The sequence below is a fragment of the Aethalodelphis obliquidens genome, unplaced genomic scaffold (assembly GCF_003676395.1).
Source record: "Aethalodelphis obliquidens isolate GAN/ISIS:26980383/991018 unplaced genomic scaffold, ASM367639v1 scaffold1, whole genome shotgun sequence".
Taxonomy (NCBI): Eukaryota; Metazoa; Chordata; class Mammalia; order Artiodactyla; family Delphinidae; genus Aethalodelphis; species Aethalodelphis obliquidens.
The window spans coordinates 8,262,927-8,282,581 of record NW_020837945.1 but is presented as its reverse complement, the minus strand read 5'-3'; the positions used below and the strand labels follow the sequence as shown (position 1 = coordinate 8,282,581).

At 43.4% G+C, this 19,655-nt stretch overlaps 2 protein-coding genes across 16 annotated transcripts in view; one reads left to right on the top strand and one right to left on the bottom strand.

Moving 5' to 3' along the window:
• Window positions 1-463: 463 nt before the first annotated feature.
• On the bottom strand, window positions 464-13,950 carry PIGP (phosphatidylinositol glycan anchor biosynthesis class P). 2 transcript variants are annotated; one of them, XM_027099709.1, is made up of 5 exons: window positions 13,855-13,950; window positions 13,222-13,325; window positions 7,412-7,484; window positions 5,314-5,432; window positions 464-3,155 (listed from the first exon to the last, which is right to left on the bottom strand). In XM_027099709.1, exons 2-5 carry the CDS (start codon window positions 13,301-13,303, stop codon window positions 3,025-3,027), a joined length of 405 nt encoding a protein of 134 aa, XP_026955510.1. In that variant the 5' UTR covers window positions 13,304-13,325; window positions 13,855-13,950; the 3' UTR covers window positions 464-3,024. The 2 variants fall into 2 exon arrangements, with proteins under 2 accessions (XP_026955510.1, XP_026955433.1); XM_027099632.1 differs by having other exon boundaries at window positions 13,806-13,947.
• A 186-nt stretch (window positions 13,951-14,136) lies between these two features.
• Window positions 14,137-19,655, top strand: part of TTC3 (tetratricopeptide repeat domain 3) — a 139,316-nt gene continuing 133,797 nt past the window's right edge. For 9 of the 14 annotated variants that reach the window (XM_027098872.1, XM_027098605.1, XM_027098788.1 and 6 more), the window contains exon 1: window positions 17,185-17,314. The gene's annotated coding sequence lies outside the window, so the exon portion shown is untranslated. The other 5 variants (XM_027099525.1, XM_027099442.1, XM_027098521.1 and 2 more) reach the window with 4 other exon arrangements.

Below are 19,655 nucleotides of genomic sequence, written 5' to 3'. Positions count from 1 at the left end.
ATCTGGTCAAAGCAGCATCAGTGGCTGGAATAAGACGTGGGACAGAGAGGATCTGAAGTGACCACAAAAGGTGTTCAATCAAGATATTTACCAAGTGCAATGTGCTCCGCTATAATGTATTCTACTCTAGTACACACACATACACTCTAGTTGAGGCCCACTAACCAGTGGTTCTCAAAGTGTAGTCTTTTCAGGGGGTCTCTGAGGTCAAAACCATCTTCATAATAATAATAAGATGCTATTTGTCTTCTTCACACTCACTCTCTTGTGAGTATGCAGTGGAGTTTTCCAGAGGCTTTGTGGCATGTGGTACCAGAACAGAATGCAGATGCAGATATGAGAACCCAGCTGTCTTCCTTTAAGCCAGATGTTAAACAGATCTGCAAAAATGTTAAACAATTCTACTTGTCTCACTAAATTTGTTCTGGAAAATACAGTTATTTTTCATAAAATGTTACTTAAATACAACAAAATGTAACAGGTTTATTATTTATAAACAAATATTTTTAAAATTTCTACTTTAATTTCTCTATATAATCCACATACACAGAAACTCTTTGGGTCTCTTACTCTTTATGAGTATAAAGCGGCAGGTGCACTAAATTGATCATGACCTTCAACGGAATTGCAGCCTCCAGTTTGGTGGGAAGAGGACAGCTCTGTTAACTGCCACTTTCTCTTCCAAAGTGAATGGCCATTGCCCTGGTTGACCACAGGGTCAGTTTAAGTCCAATCAACGAAGGCAGAAGTTCTGACCCTGGCTGCCTGTTGTAAGTGTCTGGGTGACATTAAAAATTACCCTGGCCTGGGCCCTGCTCCAGAACAATGAATCAAAATTTCTGGGGATGGGGCATAGTACTGTTCTTTACCTCATTATTGATGTATAACTTACATTAGGAGCACAAATCTTAATGATAATAACTATTTTTCTAAACATACGTGATTCCCAGGTAACTACCACCCAAATCAAGATGTAGGGCATTTTCAAATCACCAGCAGATTCTCTCATGCTGCCTCCTAGTTAATACCACTATTCTAATATATATCACCATAGGTTTAAAAATTATTTTCCTGATTTTGAACTTCATATAAATGGCATCATACAGTATACATATATATACATATATATATGTGTGTGTGTGTACATATATATATATATGTATATATTCCTTTATATCTGGCTTTTTATGCCCGACATTGTGAAATTCACTCACGTTGCTAGGTAGAGCAGTAATTTCATTCTTGTCTGCATGGCAGTGTCGTTTTCCATTGTATAAACAGGACACAATTTATTTATCATTCTACCCTTGACAGAGTTGGCTGGTCCCCTCAAACTGCTCTTCAGTGTGGTGACGTGCCCTTACCCTAAATTAATACAGGAACTGGGACTCATTAGGGAACAGAAACAGCAGATTCACGTTATCCATCTCATGCTTACTGGGCAGGGATATGTTATTGAAATGGAAGTCCTCGTTTTCCCAACTCTTTAAAATTATTAGTTTTTCTTTTCTCTTTCCTTTTTTATTTTTAAATACAGAAAATATAGTTAAATTTGCATAAATTAAAATGTGTGCCTCCAATCCTGGGTAGAGATTTAAGTTATCAAAAGATAGGCGGCACTGAGTGCTAGATGAATTTAGATTTGGTCCCCCTGGCCAACTATGAGTATATGCCTGCTAAGTTATGGGTGGCTTGTTTCTTTTAAACATTTCTATCTAGGCTTCTTAATCTTACACGAGACATACCCAGATATTAATACGGCAGCGTTGCTCAAACTAATCCATAGTTAGTTACCAAATCCTCCAACCCCCTCAACTGCACTTCCCCAAATCTGTCTGATTCAGTAGAAGGTGCAATCATCTACTCAGTTCAGTAATTTAAATAAACCCAGGAATGACTCTTGATCACAACTCCTCTCAGTAGCCTGCCTACCCTGTACAATCAGATCCATCTACCCAGTCAGCTGTCTCCAACAAATGCTGCAAAGCTACGCGCTCCTCCGCAGCTCCACAGCTACCACTCTGCTCTACGCGGCAAGCATTTTCTGCCTGGACTAATGCAATTGTCTCCTGACCCGTCTCCCTACTTCCACACTCTTCCCTGTCCCCAATTCCCCCACCTGAACCTACCCTCCACCCACCGCCCAGTGGCTTTTATTTTATTTTTTTTGGCCGCAACCAGCGGCTTGTGGGATCTTAATTCCCCAACCAGGGAGTGAACCTGCAGTGAAAGCGCAGAGTCCTAACCACTGGACTGCCAGGGAACTCCCCTCAGTGGCTTTTAAAAAACACAGATCAGGCCATGACACACTTTTCCTCAAAGCCTCCTAATGGCTCAGTATGTGAAGGGCCTCAAACCCATCACACTGACAGATGAACTCAGACTTCTTACACTGGTCCTCACAGCCCTCACACCCTCCAGCAGCAAGCGCTAGGCCCCCTGCTGGCCTCCTGGCCTTAGGACACACCACGCTCCTTCCCTCCTTCCCACCCAAGGTCTCTGTCCTGCCTGCTCGGTACTGGAAGCTCCCTGCTGACCCTCTAATCTTTATGTGACGACGGCTCCTGTTTTTGCTAATCAAACCTCAACCCCAACTGCCTCCTCGCAGCAGCTTTCGTCGACTGCCCCATCTAAAGCAGTCGTCCCTGAGACACAAATCTGATGGCAGAGACACACATTAAATGTGCCCTTCTCCTAAACCTAGGAGTTTGAATTCTGGGCTTCTAAGAACAAACAGTGGGAAGGACACAATTGCCCTTTGAAAATTACAACATGAATGCCTCTCTGGAGGGACACCTGCCATATGGTAATGTAGTATTTTATTTACTCTATTAGTAACTACTATTTGATAACATTTATAATATTAATAGAACTTAATCTAAGAGAAGTTCAACTTACATTTCTCTTTCTTTTTTTTAACATTTCAATACTGGATATTAATCAGAAAGACAGTCAAAATTACTACGGTCGAAATTCTTCCATCAAAAATTTGTAATAAATGTTTGGTATTAGTCTATGTACAATTCAGTTTTTGGTGTAAAGTTCTTTGGCTTTAAGAAAAAACATTTGGTTTACTTCACTAATAGGAATATCTCTTAATGCTGGGATGGCCTCTTCTTGGTATTTCTTTGGCTGTTGGTTTTTGGCATAGTTATCTGTAAGAAGAGGACAAAAGGCTCTGTTTACCCAAGCAATTTCTTCAACAATCTCTGTGGTTTGTGGAGACCCACCACATAGTTTACTAGGCTAATGTTTGGATAATGACAAATACCATGTTTAACATAATTAAAAGGCCCCTTAAATTCTCTCTTTAGAAGAAATGTCCCAATTACAATAAAAATCAGCCAAGTTACTTTTTGCATCCTCTAACTTGGGTAAGAAATTAATATTTCAGGGACTTCCCTAGTGGCGCTGTGGTAAGAATCTGCCTTTCAAAGCAGGGAACACGGGTTCGATCCCTGGTCCAGGAAGATCCCACATGCCGCGGAGCAACTAAGCCCACGCGCCACAACTACTGAGCCCATGAGCCCATATGCTCTAGGGCCTGCGTGCCGCAACTACTGAGCCTGTGTGCTGCAACTACTGAAGCCCGCAAGCCTAGAGCCCGTGTTCCGCAACAAGAGAAGCCACTGCAATGAGAAGCCCCTGCACTGCAACAAAGAGTAGCCCCCGCTCGCCACAACTAGAGAAAGCCCACGTGCAGCAACAAAGACCCAATGCAGCCAAAAATAAATAAAAAAAAAAAATTTCATTCAACTGTACAATGATGATTCAAGCCCCATTTGTACATTTCTCATAGGAACAGAATTATATCAACACCCCAATCATTTGGTACAATCATTCATGCAAACTTAACAATTTCCCCTCTTTGTACAAATTGTCTATTTGCTGTAATTCCAGCCAAGTATGCAGGGAACACAGTAGGTTATCAGAAAAGCAATATCTAAAAGTTAAAAAATCATACCAGAACTTAAAAAATACTTTGCTTCCTAGAATCCAAGCAAGTTCAGGAATCTAATTTTTTTTTTTTTTTTTTAATTTTGGTTATGCCACACGGCTTGTGGAATCTCAGATCCCCAACCAGGAGACTGAACCCAGGCCATAGCAGTGAAAGCCGGGAATCCTAACCATCAGGCCATCAGGGAACTCCCAGGAATCTACTTTAATCTTTAGACTTGAAATAAAAGAACTTAACAACAACTACAGAAAACATGCCGTGGCTCTTCTATCCACTTAATTGCGGTCAGGTGTACACAGTGATCCTGAGGATACACACCCCCAAATTCCTCCTCCCAGACAAGGTCTGTATGGACCTCTTTGTCATCCCTTGATCAACACAGCTTGTTTAGGATAAAAGAAGTTTCTCTCAGGCAAAGTTGCCAAGGAACATATTACATACTTGTGGTTTTTATGGGAAAATATACCTGTTAACTAGTGTAATAAACAGCATATTCATGACAGCTTATTTGTGCCATGTGAACATTTCCTCTGGTATAATCGTATTTATTTCTCCCAGTTTTTTTTACTATGCTGATGTGCGTCAATTACTACAGCCTGTTCTTTGTTGCTTTTTCTTTTTTAAAAATATTTATTTATTTATTTATTTCGCTGTTCTGGGTCTTAGTTGCAGCATGTGGGATCTTTTCAGTTATGGCATGTGGGCTCCTTTAGTGGCAGCATGCAGGTTCTTAATTGTGGCATGCGGGATCTAGTTCCCTGACCAGGGATTGAACCTGGGCCCCCTGCACTGGGAGTGCGGAGCCTTTTTTTTTTTTTTTTAATGATCTAGGTTTATTTTTTTTTATTATTATTTTTTGGGCTGTGTTGGGTCTTCATTGCTGCATGCGGGCTTTCTCTAATTGTGGTGAGCAGGGGCTACTCTTTGTTGCGGTGCACAGGCTTCTCATTGCAGTGGCTTCTCTTGTTGTGGAGCACGGGCTCTAGGTGCATGGGCTTCAGTAGTCACAGCATGTGGGCTCAGTAGTTGCGGCACATGGGCCCCAGAGCACGTGGGCTTCAGTAGTTGCTGCACGTGGGGTCAGCAGTCGTGGCCCTTGGGCTCTAGAGTGCAGGCTCAGTAGCTGTGGTGCACAGGCTTAGTTGCTCCACAGCATGTGGGATCTTCCCGGACCAGGGATCGAACCCGTGTCCCCTGCATTGGCAGAAGGATTCTTAACCACTGCGCCACTGGGGAAGTCCCGGGAGCGCAGAGTCTTAACTACGGGACCACCAGGGAAGTCCCTGCTTTTCTTGACAAAAGTGTCAATACCCGACTCCTCCAACCCCCGGCACTTTCCTTTGATATAAATTTACCTGTGATTGTATGAATGGAGTTGAGTGGAGAGGTACTCATCATGTTTATCCCGAATAAGAGCACATAACCAATCACTGCAGTAATGAGGAGGTACACAGGCAGTGCAACTGCCCAGTATCTGCAGAAAAGAATATTAAAGTAGGTAACAGACTTCCTAAAAAGTTGCAGTTCTCTACAGTTCATCACCAAGTTAATACACTTTTAAACTTAATTTTAGCTTTGACTGAAATAATACATGTACCTAAAAGGCAGTCCAATAGTTCTACTGGCCTACAGTGAAGCTGCTATCCTGTACGCCTGTTTGAGCCCTGGTGTCTTTCTTCCCAGCAGGGAACACTTTCAGCACCTAAGCTGTTTCTTCTGGTGTTTACCTCCACCTTCCTACACAACATACTCCTATTACTATTTCTTGACTTTTTAAACTTCAGACATTTTCTCTGAACATCCTACTATGGAGATAAAGATGTATATATAAATAATGTTTGAAACTGAGCACTGTAACGTATTATTATTATGTCTTCTTGTACAATTTTTTGTTTTTCCTGGAAATTAATTACTACTTTTTGTCTGTTTGCTTGGTTTCCCATGTACCTATCAATGCTCAGTCCTCAAATTCTCGGATAGAATCTAGTATGCCTCTTAATACAGTTAAACACATCAAATGCTCTACCTCACATGTTTTATTGGGTGCATTATTTAATAATTTCTTCCCTGTTTTCTCTTTCTGGAACTTCTAAGAGCGTTTTTGCTGTTATACTTTCCTCATCTTTTCTTTATTTTCTATTTTGCTATACTCTGTCCTACTTTCTGGAGATTACTTTTGGTGTTTCTTCTAAACCTTCCATTAAAATGTTAATTTTGGCTACCATATTTATAATTTCCAAATGCAGTAATTCTCTGAACACTCCCTATTTTATAGCATCCTGTTGTTTCATAGTTATAATCTTTTTTTATCTCTGAGGATTTTATTTTAAAGTTTTCTTCTGCTCTTTGCATTATCTCCATTTTCTTCAAGTTTCTTTTCTCTTTTCTTTTTTTGCTTTTTTCTCTTGTATTTCATTTTAGAGGCTTTCTTTTAATGTCTGATAAGTTGCCCATTCATATTTAAAGATGAAGTACTGGGAAGGCAGGGAGGCGGCTGGGGAGACATATAAAAATAAAAATAAAGATGAACTACTAACAAGCTAATTGGAAGCACTGTGCATATGTGGGCTGGGATGGCCAACTGGAGACCCACACTATGGGAGACCTGGCCATTCCATTGGAGGATCTCTAATTATCAGAAATTAAAGACCCTTTCTCTTGAGCTGGTCAACTTCTTCAGGGAGCACCCTCCTATCTTGCTGGGAGGAGGCGGGTGGTATAAGCCTGCCAACCACAAGCCTGAGAGCCTAGTGAGGAAAGGTGCTTGGGAGGAATCTCACTATTCAGCAATGCAGATTTTCACTGATCCCTGTTTTCAGTAACGTGCCTAGTTAGACCTAGTGTCCCCCAGACTAGAGACTCTCACTCAGCCTTTCCAGAGCATAAAACTCCTGTCTTCTGCAGGGGAGGGTTGGTCTCCAGCTTTAAGGGCTGAGGAGGGGGATTTGAGGGTTGAATGCTCTTTAAACACTGTTTTCAGCCCAACCCAGAAATACCATGTTAAAGAGGTACCCGTACCTCCAATGTCTGGGCCTCTCTGTGTTGTGGGCACAGAGGCTCTGGCTGGCTTCCCTGCTTTAGCAATGTGGGAAAGTGGAAATTCAGTTAGTCACCTCTCACCTATCTGCAATCCACTTCCCAAGATTTTATTGATACACCTCCACTATCCCGTTATTTGCTCCTGTGGGTTTATAGCTTAACAATTATTTTTTTCTATGGGCTTATTTTAACAAGATTTTGGGAGGAAGTAGGGATAAAGATGTGCATTTAGTCCACCATCTTTAAATAGAAGCGTATCAATAATCGTCTTTAAAAAGCTTTAAATTTCTATATGGCTATTTATGGATCTTAAAAGAATAAATATAAGATTTGTATAAGTCTTAAGAAAAAACCTGATCCTTCAAAACAGCATTGATATACTCTTACTTTATTTAAGAAATACATTGAACTTACTTTTGAGGCCAATAGGTTAAGCCTAAGGAGTTTAGCCAAGACTCAGGAATAAAAGCCCACACAAGATACAGTACTGCAGAAGAGGGAAAAAAAAAAAAGGAAAAAAGGTCAGTAAGGCACGCATCCAATCTATCAAGGTTCAGATAAAACAACTAGAGAGAAGCTGGCGCGCTGCAACGAAAGAGCCCACGTGCCACAACTAAGACCCGATGCAGCCAAAAATAAATTAAAAAAAAAAAACCAAACCATAAAATTTACGATCTTAACCATTTTAAGTGTAATGTTCAGTAGTGTCAGGTATATTTGTATTGCTGTGAAACAGGTTTCTAGAACTATTTCATCCTGTGAATCTGAAACTCTATAACCATTAAACAACTCCTCTTAGTTATTTTAAATAACATGTCTTAACTTCCACTACTCACCCTGTATTTTAAGCAATTTAAGGGCAGAAATCATGCCTTAGTAATTGTTGTAATCCTTATAGCACCTAGCAATTTGCTTTATACGTAGTCGGTGTTCAACACTTCATCCCCACAGGGTTGAAAGTACAGACATTTAGGGGCATAAAGGTGAATTTATCTACCCTTGTTCTGATCCACAACATGCCTTATCTCCTAGAGCACAATCTTATTTCCCTCAATTCGGGTCTCTGTGGCACCCTTTACCGTTGTCCCTCTATTATAACAGCCAACCTCTGAGCACTCACTGTGGCTAAGCACACTTCTGAGCACTTTACATGCATCATTTCATTTAATCCTCAAAACAATCCTAGTAGGTATTAAGCCATTTTTACAGAGGAGGAACTGGAGTCTCAGACATGTTACATCCTCTGTCCAAGGTAAGTGGCAGAGAGAAATTTCAAGCCTGTCTCAGTGATGATGAAGGATTAACATTTTTCTCAACAAATATGTATTACAGAATTCTCTATGTCAGGAGTGTGCGATACAATGGTGAACCCGAAAGAGATGGCCTCTGCCCTCTCCGAGCTTAAAATTGAGCAAGGAATAGAGAAGAATAAATTGGTGTTTTCAATACACTCTGATAAGTGCTAACGAGCGAGTAACAAAAGAGGATATCGGAACACATAAGAAGGCCCTCAGCCCACAGTGGCGGTGATGTGAATGGTTAGGAAAGATTTCCTGGAGAAGTCATTAAATTGGGGCCTAAAGGATGAATAGGGGGTTAGCCAGATGAAAATGCTGGGCTTGTAGACGATAGGAAGGAAGGAAATATGAGAAAACAGTGTTCCCAGCAACCACCACAGAGAGAGCGCTGGGGATCTGAAGAGAGAGCTGGTATGGTAGATGGCAGAGGGAAAAGCTGGCAAGGAACTGGTGTGGAGCTTGAGTTTTCAAGATTAATGAAATACAAACAGCATTTCCCTGGTGGTGCAGTGGTTAAGAATCCGCCTGCCAATGCAGGGGACATGGGTTCGAGCCCTGGGCCAGGAAGATCTCACATGCTGCAGAGCAACTAAGCCCCTGCGCCACAAGCCTGCGCTCTAGAGCCCGGGAGCCACAACTACTGAGCCTGCGTGTCACAACTACTGGAGCCCACGTGCCTAGAGCCCATGCTCTGCAATGAGAGAAGCCACCGCAGTGAGAAGCCCGCACACCGAAGAGTAGCCCCCGCTCGCCGCAACTAGAGAAAGCCCACGTGCAGCAACAAAGACCCAATGCAGCCAAAAATAAATAAATAAATTTATTAAAAAAAAAAGAAATACAAACAGTGGGGAAACAAATGCAAATTCATAAATGGAAATGATTTGCTTAGTTTAATTAAGTGAATGAATATTTACTGTACATCTGCCATATGCCAGGCACTATGAGAAGGTCGAGGCTATAAAGATAAATGAGACATGGTCTCTATTCTCACAAAGTCATGTGGGAGAGAGAAACGAGTCAAATGTAGTGGCAGGAACTTCCCAGGCACTACCTTACTGGACCCTCCCCAGACCCCTGAGGTGTGTGCTAGTAATCCTTACTCACAGGTGAAAAAAACTGAGGCTCAGGGAATGTAAATAACTTGCCCAAGGTCTCACAGCTAAACGTTACTGAGCGGGAATGAGAACCTGGGCTTACAGGCAGTGGCCAGAGCACTGGAAACGACATGAAGCGGAGGCAACATATTTGGGGGAACCCCAGGCAGCGTGGAGTGGTTCGGGCATCAAGTACGAGGCAGGGAGAAACCAGCCGGAAAATTGAACAGGTCCCAGATCATGGAAGACCTTGGGCGAGGAACATGGACTTTACGCTCTGGGCAAGGGGAACAACTGGATATTTTGTTGGTAACTTTACAGTTACAGCAGACTACCAAGAGAAATAACCATCCAGCCTCCAACGAGAGGTTTTAATCAGGGAAGTCCACATCTGGATCTCAAGTGCGTCACTGTGACAGCTGCATGTAGGATGAATCTGTGGAAGAAGTGAGACCCCGGCAGGCTCAGTGGCAGCAGCAGATGAATGAGTTGGCGGAGAAGGAAAAGTACAAGTGAAGAGGACTCCCAGGCTTTCAGAGTGGGATCTAGTCATTCCAACCCTGAAGAAAGAGATACTGGAGCAGTCATTCTCCACACAGCGTCGAGAGATTTTCCAAAAAGACAAATCTGACCCTATCACTTGCCAGTTCAAATCCTTCGATGCCCTTAGAATAAAATCGAAAATCCTTCCTAGGGCTTGCAAGAACTTGAACGACCTGGCTCGGCCCGCCTCTCCAACGTCCAGCCCTCACGCACTACGCTCCAGCTCTGGACAGTGTCTCATTTCTGTGTTTCAAACAACGTTGCGGACGCAGGGTCACTGCAGTTACAGTGAGTGCTGTCTGCCTTTGGCTCTTCCAATGCAGATGGTTCCTTAGCCTGCTTTATGTCTTAGCTCGAATGTCGCCTTAAGAGAGGCTTTCCCCAATCACTTGCTCTCCCAGCTGTGTCCCACCTACCACACCTTCATTACTCCCTGTCATTTCCCTTTATTTCCCTCAAAGCTATTACCACAATCTATAACTACTGTGATGGACGGAATATTTGTGTCCCCCCCCCCCCAACAAGTTAATATGTTGAAACCCTAATCCGCAACGTGATGGATTTGGAGGTGGGGCCTTTGGAAGGCAGTTAGGTATAGATGAGGTCATGAAGGAGGGGTCTCCATCATGGGATTAGTGTCCTTTCTTTCTCTACTACATGAAGATACGAGGATACGGTAAGGAGGTGGTTGTCTGCAAACCGTAGGAGGGCCCTCACCAAGAACCCAGCTATGCTGGCATCCTGATCTTGCACTTCCCCGTCTCCAGAGCTGTGAGAAATAAATCTCGATTGGTTAAGCTACCCAGTCTACAGTACTTTGTTATAGCAGCCTGAACAGATTAAGACAATTAGCTTTTTAAATCAGTAAATATTTCAATGTACAGAGAGACTCATGTAACCCCTGAGCACCCACCACCTAGTTTCATTATGACTGTTGGCTACTGGCCTCTGACCTCCTCTATCCTATCACTTTCTGCCTCACTGTCTCAGGTTTCAACCTTACTGACCTCCATCTGTTCCTTGAAACCACTGGCCTCCTCGGGCTTTTGCACTGGCTCTTCTCTGGGAGGCTCTTTCCCTGGATTGCCACATGGCTAACTCTCACTTTTCGTCTCTGTGCTTACAACTCATCCCTCAGTGAGGCACCACCTGACCGCTGTATTTAACGATGGCAATCTCCTCCCACTTCTTATCCTCCTTTCTGGCTTAATTTCTCCCCATGGCACACATTATCATCTGACATTCTGCATGTTTAATTATTTAATTTGTCCATTGGCAATCCCCCCCTAGCAGAATGAAAGCTGTGAAAGCAGGAAGTTGGGGGCTGTTTTGCTCTTCCCTTGCCTGTAATAGTGGCTGGCACATGGTAAGTACGCAAGAAAAATTTGCAGAATTAATTTCTGGTTGTGGGTACTATTGGATTTAAGTCTTAAAGTCATTGCTTTTATTTAAATACATAGTTTCTAACCCTTCAAATAACTCTATAGAACAGGGATTTACAAAAATGATGATGTTGATGATAACGATAACAGCAGCAGCTAACACTGAATAAATACAGGTATCCCCACTTTCCAAAAGCTCGCTTTAAGCCATTTCGCTTTTATGAAAGACCTACGTTAGTTAACTGTCTTTGGTAACCAAAGGAAATCTGAAGAGGCTTTTTGCTTTTACTTAAAAAGCATTCCGTGTTTGTTTTGCAGGGAGCCGTGATGCAGGCAGTGCCCACCCAGAGCAGGGAGAGTGTGGCATTTCTGGGCTCCTTCCCCAGGGCTACACTCAGCATCTCGGCATCAAACCGCCATAGCTCTGAACTGTGTCGGTGAACATCTTGATCTCAACCGAGTATCTTTATCAAATTGAGTGCATTATCTCAATTTATCTTGTGCATTGCTTAGCAAGATGTGCCCTAAGGTAACTGTTTCTTTGCTTTACGCCATTTCTGCTTACGAAAGGTTTCATAGGAATGGTCTCTACTTTTGGATTGTGGGAGAAACCTGTACTTATTGCTCCTATGCATTCTTTTAAGTGCTCTGCATACATTACGGCAAGTAATCTTCACAACAGACATAAGAGGTAGCATAGTGAAGTCAACCCAGCGTGCCTGGGTTCAAATTCTAGCTTTATCATTTACTGGCTGTGTGACCTTGAGCACATTACTTAAGCCCCGTGTGCCTCTGTATTCTCATCTGCAAAATGAGGACAGTAATGACAATATCTATCTCATAGGACTGTCTTATGCTTCATAAGCATTTGATAAACATCACCACCCTTTCACAGATGAAGAATCTGAAGAACCAGAGAAGTTAACTAAACAGTCCTCCACAAAGCTAATCTGTGGAGGAGTCAGGATTTGAACTCAAGTCATAACTTCTTCACTCCATAGACTCCCCTGGCCAACAGCTTGGTTGGCTATACTGATGTAGTTAGGGTTCAGAAGCATTACCACTCCATCTTTCTGGTTTCCACAAAATTCTAAAAAGCTGTGGGCACCCACTTTTCTCCCTAATTCTCAAATCCTTTTGGGGAGAGACATGGGGCCCACTGTGTGACTCTGGGAATATCGTGTCTCAGTAAACATCAGTTTCCTTATCTGTAAAATGGGACCTTATGGGGACTGATTGAGACCCAGGATGTAAAGTGCAGCTGACTTCTATAACCTGATTGCTGTCCCTACCACAGGCTGCACTGGGTACACACCGGATTACTCATTTCCAAACCCCACAATGCCTTCCCACTTCTTCCTTCTTATTGGTGAAGACAAAGTTCCTGGGAGAAAGCTCACTCTGACTTTCAGGGTTTTTTGTTTTTTTTCGGCCACGCTGCTGCGTGGCTCACAGGATCTCAGTTCCCTGACCAGGAATGGAGCTCTGGCAGTGAGAGCACAGAGTCCGAACCACTGGACCCCCAGGGAATTCCCTGACTTTCCAATTTTTCTTGTCTCAACACTGGCTGCCCATGGCCCTTATCACACTGATAGAGAATTGTAGATTTACTCCTCTGTCTTGTCCACAAAACCATGACCTCCTTAAAGGCAGGGACCAAGTTGCATTCACTTTGCAATCTTGACTGGTGCTGCATTTTAAAGATCTGTTGAGATTAAATCTTTCAGGCTCATGTCTGGCATGTAGAACACTCTTAACAGACAAGAGTTCCCTCCAGGTTTTCTCGAAAAGAGACAAAGGTAGAAAGAATCACAGTTCCTGTGTACACATTCTACAAACAAATGCAATAATTTCCTGTCCTTGAACACCAGAGAAAGGCCCTGGCCATCCATCAGGAAAGTACTTACTGAAGCCAAATTGGGAGCTTAAGAAAAGGACAAAGCCATAAATCGCTCTTTCTGGTAATGGCGACGGTGAATTTTCCACCATTTTCCCTGTGTCTTTAGATAATCTGTGGGAAAGAAACACAATCATCTGTCAGTGACTCACACCACTGGCCTATTATAACCTCATCGCTTTGCTATGGGCACAGCCTCTCCGCAGTTTTTTTCCCAGCCTAAACCACTGCCAACGGGCAACCTGCACACAGACCTCTAACGCACACCTGCTTGCACACGTGCACACAAGCACCCATACCTCGCCTGTAGGCGCAACCAGCCCCCAAACCTCACATGCACACGCACACAAGCACACGCGCCACAGCGCGCACCTCCCGCAGTGTAAGGTGGGGGGAGGCAAGGAGGGAGCAGGGGAGGGACTGACGCCACTCCAGCTCTGCAGGGTTCGCCTCCGTGCGAAAAGGTAAGGGCAAGCAGGGACAGAAGGCCCGTGCGGCCTCCTCAGGCCTGGGCCTCGGCGCCCGGGACCCGGACCTGCCCTCTCGTGGAGTCTGTTTCTCATTCGAGCCCGGGGACTGGGGTTGGCCCTCGACCTTGGGTCTTCCATGCGCCCACTCCGGCCGCTTCCCACAGTTCGGCCACCTCCGTGCCGAGTCCTCTGCGCAGGCGCGGATCAGGGAACCGCAGGGGGGCGAGAGAAGGAAAACAGAGAAAGGCCGAGTCGCCAAGGCAACCCCTGCCCGGGCGCAGGCGCACTGCGACCCTCGTCCGACAGGAACGCGCGAGCGCGGGGGCGGGAGGGATCGGTCAGCTCTCCGCCTCTGGGGGCGGGGCTGCACGACGGCGCAAGTGCATTGCGGCTCACGTGACGCGTCTGCCGCCTGCGCCGCCGGCCGCTCCTGCCCGCCCGCTGGCTGACGTGGAGGGCCTGAGGCGGCGGCGGCGGCGGCGGCCCGCGTCCAAGGCTCGCGGGCTGCGGGCCCCGGTGAGTGCACACCTGGCGCGCGGCGGGGCTTCCGGATGTGTCACCTTGTCGCGCTGCAGCCGAGATGCCCGGGGAGAGGGGCCCTCCACACCCCCTCGGTGGGTGTGTGGTGAGTGTGGGTGTGTGGTGAGTGTGGGTGTGTGCGCGTCGCCCCGCGTCGTTGGCCGTGGCGCCCGCGGTGTGTGTGCGCGGGTTGGGTGCCGGTGCAGAGCGGGAGTGTGTGGTCGCTTTTGTCGGCCTCAGTGGGTGTGTTTCTTTTATCTGGTGTCCTCCTTCTTTAAGTGTGGCCCCCTCCGGGCTTCTGTGCGAAGGTGGGAGAAGCCCCTTTGTGTGCGCATCCCCCGGCCGCACGCGCACTTTCGCCCCAGTCGGTGCGCGGGTGACACCTTCGCTAGGCGGAGGGTCCGCCGGCCTGAGCGCGGGTGGGCACGGCCCCGTGTGTCCCCTCCCGGCTCCTTTGTGTCCGCGCTGGTTCTAACCGGCGACGGCGTGGGCACCCCGGCGGTGTGGGAGCCCCCGTTTGTGTCACTGCCTCTCTCCGGGGGTGCGCGTCCTCCGCGCGCGTGGCCGCGCCTCCTGTAGTCGAGACCCCCGCCTGCAGCATCGTCCGCCCGGCGGTGCGTCCTCGCGTGTCCCCGCGCGCGCGTTGCGCCTGGGTCCTGTCGAGTGCGTGATCAGGTCGTCGTTCGCGAGTGTTCGTGAACGTTCTTGCACGCCCCTCCTCTGTCTTGTGTTCCCTACACCTGCGCCACCTGTTTTCGTGAGAATGGCTGCCGAGCGCGGGGAGGGGACGGGGAGGGAGAAATCAGTTCAGTGCTCCCCCGTCCCCTGCGCCTCTTCGGAGCATCCTTCCTCCCCCAGCGCTAATGGGAAGGGGGGACAGCAGCGGGTCTGGCCAGCTGCGCCGTAATATTTACGATGTCAGGTGTGGCCGGTCGAGCCAGCCTGTTTTGGGGACGGAATAAGGGGGCCAAGGGCCAAAAATGGAGTCAAGGCATAGGTGAATGTTGGTTGATACCAGTGTGGCGTACTATTTTCAGAGGCGCCCTACACGCCCAAAGATCTTCGATTGCAGACTCCTTCCAAAATAATATGTACACGACACCTGGGCAAATACCTTTTAGCCGATCCTGGGCGTTCTTGATAATACTTAACGGTTCATATAGTGGTTTATGGCGTTCACGTAAATTAACTCTCGATTCTGCCTGGCGTCACGGCGAGGGAAACAAGGTAGACATCTTACAGGTTTTACTCCCGCCTTGGGAGCAGTTTCCTCATAATTACAGCTCTAGCTAGGACATTCTGTATTGCAGGAAATTTGCCTTTTATCCTATTAGAGACCCATTACCCATTAGAGACCCAGCTACTCCTCTTGCTCAAAGGTTCGTGCTCTGCGCTCAAGGGCTGCGTTTCGGTGTCTGTTTCTCGTTGTTCATTTGCTCAATTTTCTTACTCTTGCCTAATTTTCCGTTTTTTCCTTTTTTTTTTAATTTCTGGAAGATTTCACACATAAAATACAGAGGGGTATCTAACCAATCCATGATTAAGATTTACAGATGTAATTATTTTGCCGAATTTACTTCAGATCCTCTTTTTAATTTCAAAGAACTAAAATTGCAAAATATGGAGGTGCTCTCAGTTCCTGCCCCTCCTTCCGTAGAGGTTGTCACCGTGTTTAGGTTTGTGTATATCATTCCCTTGCATATTTTATACTTTGATCACGGTGGATCCATAAACAATATATAGTGTTGTGTGTTTTAAACTTTAATGGTATTAAACAATGTGTCTTTTTGCAACTTGCGTTTTTCGATCAGCATCACATTTTCAGACTTACATATGAATAAATTGGATAATTGTGTTTGGTTCATTCATTTTAATTGCTGGTATAGAATTCCATTGTATGAATATACCATAATTTACTTATCCGTTTTCCTGTTGATGGGCTTTGTTTCTGGTTTTTGACTCTAAAAAAACAATCCTGCAATAAACATCTTTGTACTTGTCTGCTTTGTGCACACGTTTGGAAGTTTCTCGAGAAAATACACTTAGTAGTGGATTTGCTCTATACTAGGAAATATGCATCTTCAACGTAACTAAATATCACAGAAGCTCTCAAAGTGGTTGCACTAATTTTCACTCTCACTGGTATTGAGTGAGGACACCCATTTGTCACACCCTTGCTAACACTGTATGTTACCTGACTTTTACATTTTTGCCTTCTCTTTACTGACCAGCTTCCTTATAACTTTAGCTTGCAGCTAAATTTGCTTGCACCCACCTTGGCTTCTGCTCTAGCCCTGTGTCAGCCTATGGGTTCATCTCTCACAGTTAACTGGCTCAGTCTTTATCTCATTTGGTTCTCATAAGATTAATTCCAGTAAACATTTATTTTGTACCTAATGTATCAGTTCCAATGGTTGATGTAAGATAATTTCATGGTATGTTAGATGTACCTCTCTAATAGCAGGTGAGGTGATTTAATTAAATACTTTTTTGCATATGATGAACGGTTTTTTAAAAATCTTCTTTCCTCTAATGTATTATTTGATACCTTCAAAATATGTAACATATACGCAAGTTGTGAAGCAAAACAATAAAATGAACACCTATCAACCCACCACTCAATCCAAGAATCAAAATGATCAATCCAGGAATCAAAATGACCGATATTGAATGTGCTCACCTCCAGAGTGACTACTATCCTAAATTGTGTGTGTCATTCCTTGTTTTTTTAAAAATAATTTTATCAGATATGTATACATCCCTCAACAATGTATTGTGTGGTTTCTATTGTTTTTGAATTTAAAAAAAGGAATACTGGATACAGCTTTCTGGGTCTTGCTTATTTCACTCAATGTTATGTTTCTAAGAGTCACTGATATTCAGTATAGATATGTCATTAATTTTCACAGCTGTGTAATATTCTGTGGGTGAATATAACACAGTGTATGTGTTCTTCTGTTGATGAACATTTTGGTTGTTTCTAGGTTTTGCTGTTTTGAAGATTCTTGTACATATCTTCTGGTACATAGTTGCAAGAATTTCTCTACTTTTCACACTGGGGTATATGACCTCTGGGGAAGTAATAAAGATTTTCTGAGGAGTACTTGGGCACAGGTAATATTAATGAATCAATTTGTGATCATTAAATTACACGTGTACCCTTTCGTAAAACTGGTAATGCCGAAGCCTGTGACAGAAACTTCCTCCTGGTTCTACTTTCCCACCTTCCCTCTCACAGTAGCACTTCTGCCTTAAATTAGGAATGCATAGCACTCACCCATATGGAATCTTACCAGGGTAGTGTCCCAGTTGAAAAACTCTCCATGGAAAACAAAAGGCTAATCTAAAATACATGCAGCTATAGTGTTAGGAAACATCTCTTTTAATCCAGACACTTCCCATCTCCTCAAGAGCTGCATTTCCAATAAAATGTAACTTTTATGTTTAATTATCATTATATATACTAGTTATTTTTTGATCAACTTTATGCTGTAATAATTATGACATTTTAAACCAATGATATGTCAGTTTTAAAATGTCACTGTGATACTCTAGAAATTCATCCTTTGCAATTATTTAAACGTGGGGCTGAAATTTTTTTAGATGTCATTTTAAAGTGTGAAGAATATGTAATTTTTAAAGCGTGTGGTTTGTGAGTAAAAAAATATCGGAATACCACTGTGGTAAGCTATTTGCTAGAAGTGGAATTGCTGGGTTATGGGGTATGAATGTTCAACTTTACAAAATGATACCAAATTGTTTTCTGAAGTGGTTGTACCAGCTTATACTTTGGCAAGCAGTTTTGTCAATTTATATACTTTGATAGGCAGTGTGTAAGAATTATAGTTGATCTATATTCTCTGCAACACTTATTACTTTTAGACTTTTTAATATTTATCAGTCAGATGGGTATGAAATGGTGTGCATTGTGGTTTTAATTTGTATTTCTTGATTGTTAATGAGTTTGAGCATCTTTTCATTTGTCTGTGAACCATCTGTCCTTTTCGTTCACAAAAAAAATACCTCGTCATATCTTTTACCCATTTTTCTGTTGGGGTGTCTTTTAAAACAAACTGGTAACATCGATGCTTTATTGAGTATACATGTTGTAAATTTCTTCTAGTTCGTGGTCTGTCTTTTTGCACTTCATGGTGTATTTTGCTGAACAGAAGTTCTTAATTTTAATGTAAGCTAATTGGAAACTTTCCCTGCCCTGGGATTATAAAGTCATTCTCTTGTGTTTCTCTTTAGAAGTTTTTAAATGACACCTTTCACATTTAAGTTCATAATCCATCTGGTACTGATTTTTGTATATGGTGTGAGGTAATGATCCACATTCATTTTTTCCCCCCATGTGGCTACAATTGACCTCACTCCGTGTATTGAATTGGCCCTCTGTTCACTAGTGATCTGCTGAACAACAACAACAAAAAGTTTGGTAGCATTTATCTGTGAGATCATTTGGATCTAATTTTTTGTGTGTAGAGGATTGTAAATTGTTGATAATTAGCAATTGAATAGTAATAGGACTTCAGGTTTTCCATTTCCTTTAGTCAGTTTTGGTAAATTTTATTTATTTATTTATTTTTTGCGGTACGCGGGCCTCTCACTGCTGTGGCCTCTCCCGTTGCGGAGCACAGGCTCCGGACGCGCAGGCTCAGCGGCCATGGCTCACGGGCCCAGCCGCTCCGCGGCATGTGGAATCTTCCCGGACTGGGGCACGAACCCGCGTCCCCTTCATCGGCAGGCGGACTCTCAACCACTGTGCCACCAGGGAAGCCCTATTTATTTACTTTTAAAAATTTATTGGCATCAGGTTCATGGTATTGTCTTAATTCTCTTTAATCTCTTTTACTTGTAGTTATGTTCCTTTTTCTCATTTTGAATATTATTTGTGTGCGACTTTTTTAAATCTTGCCAGAAGTTTGTCTATTTTATTAATCTTGCCAGAGGATGAATTTTTGGCCTCATTTGTTCTATTATATTTTTGTTTTTTAGTTCATTGATTTTTGTCTCCTTTATGATTTCCTTCCTTTTCCTTCTTTGAGTTTATTGTTTATTATTTTTCTAACTTAAATTGCATGATTAACTTACTAATTTTCAGTCATTCCTGTTTCCTTCTACAAGCATGTAAAGCTACGCTTCCTCACAGTTCATTTTTGCTTTATGTAACATGGTTTAATTTATGGTATTTTCATTAACTTTTAAATTTAAGTATTATTAAAATTCCTATTTTGACTTCTTCTCTGACTTATGTGTTTTAAAGTTTTCTTTAAAATATGCTTTAAAATTTCCAAATGTTTCTTCATTAACATTTTTCCTTTTCGTTCATTTCTTAATTGTGTTGTCAGAGAATGTATTGTATACTTTATCTTTCTAAAAACATTTGTTTGCCCTTGCTTTATGGCCTTGTACATAGGGAATTGTGATAACTATTCTGTGTGTACTTGTGAAG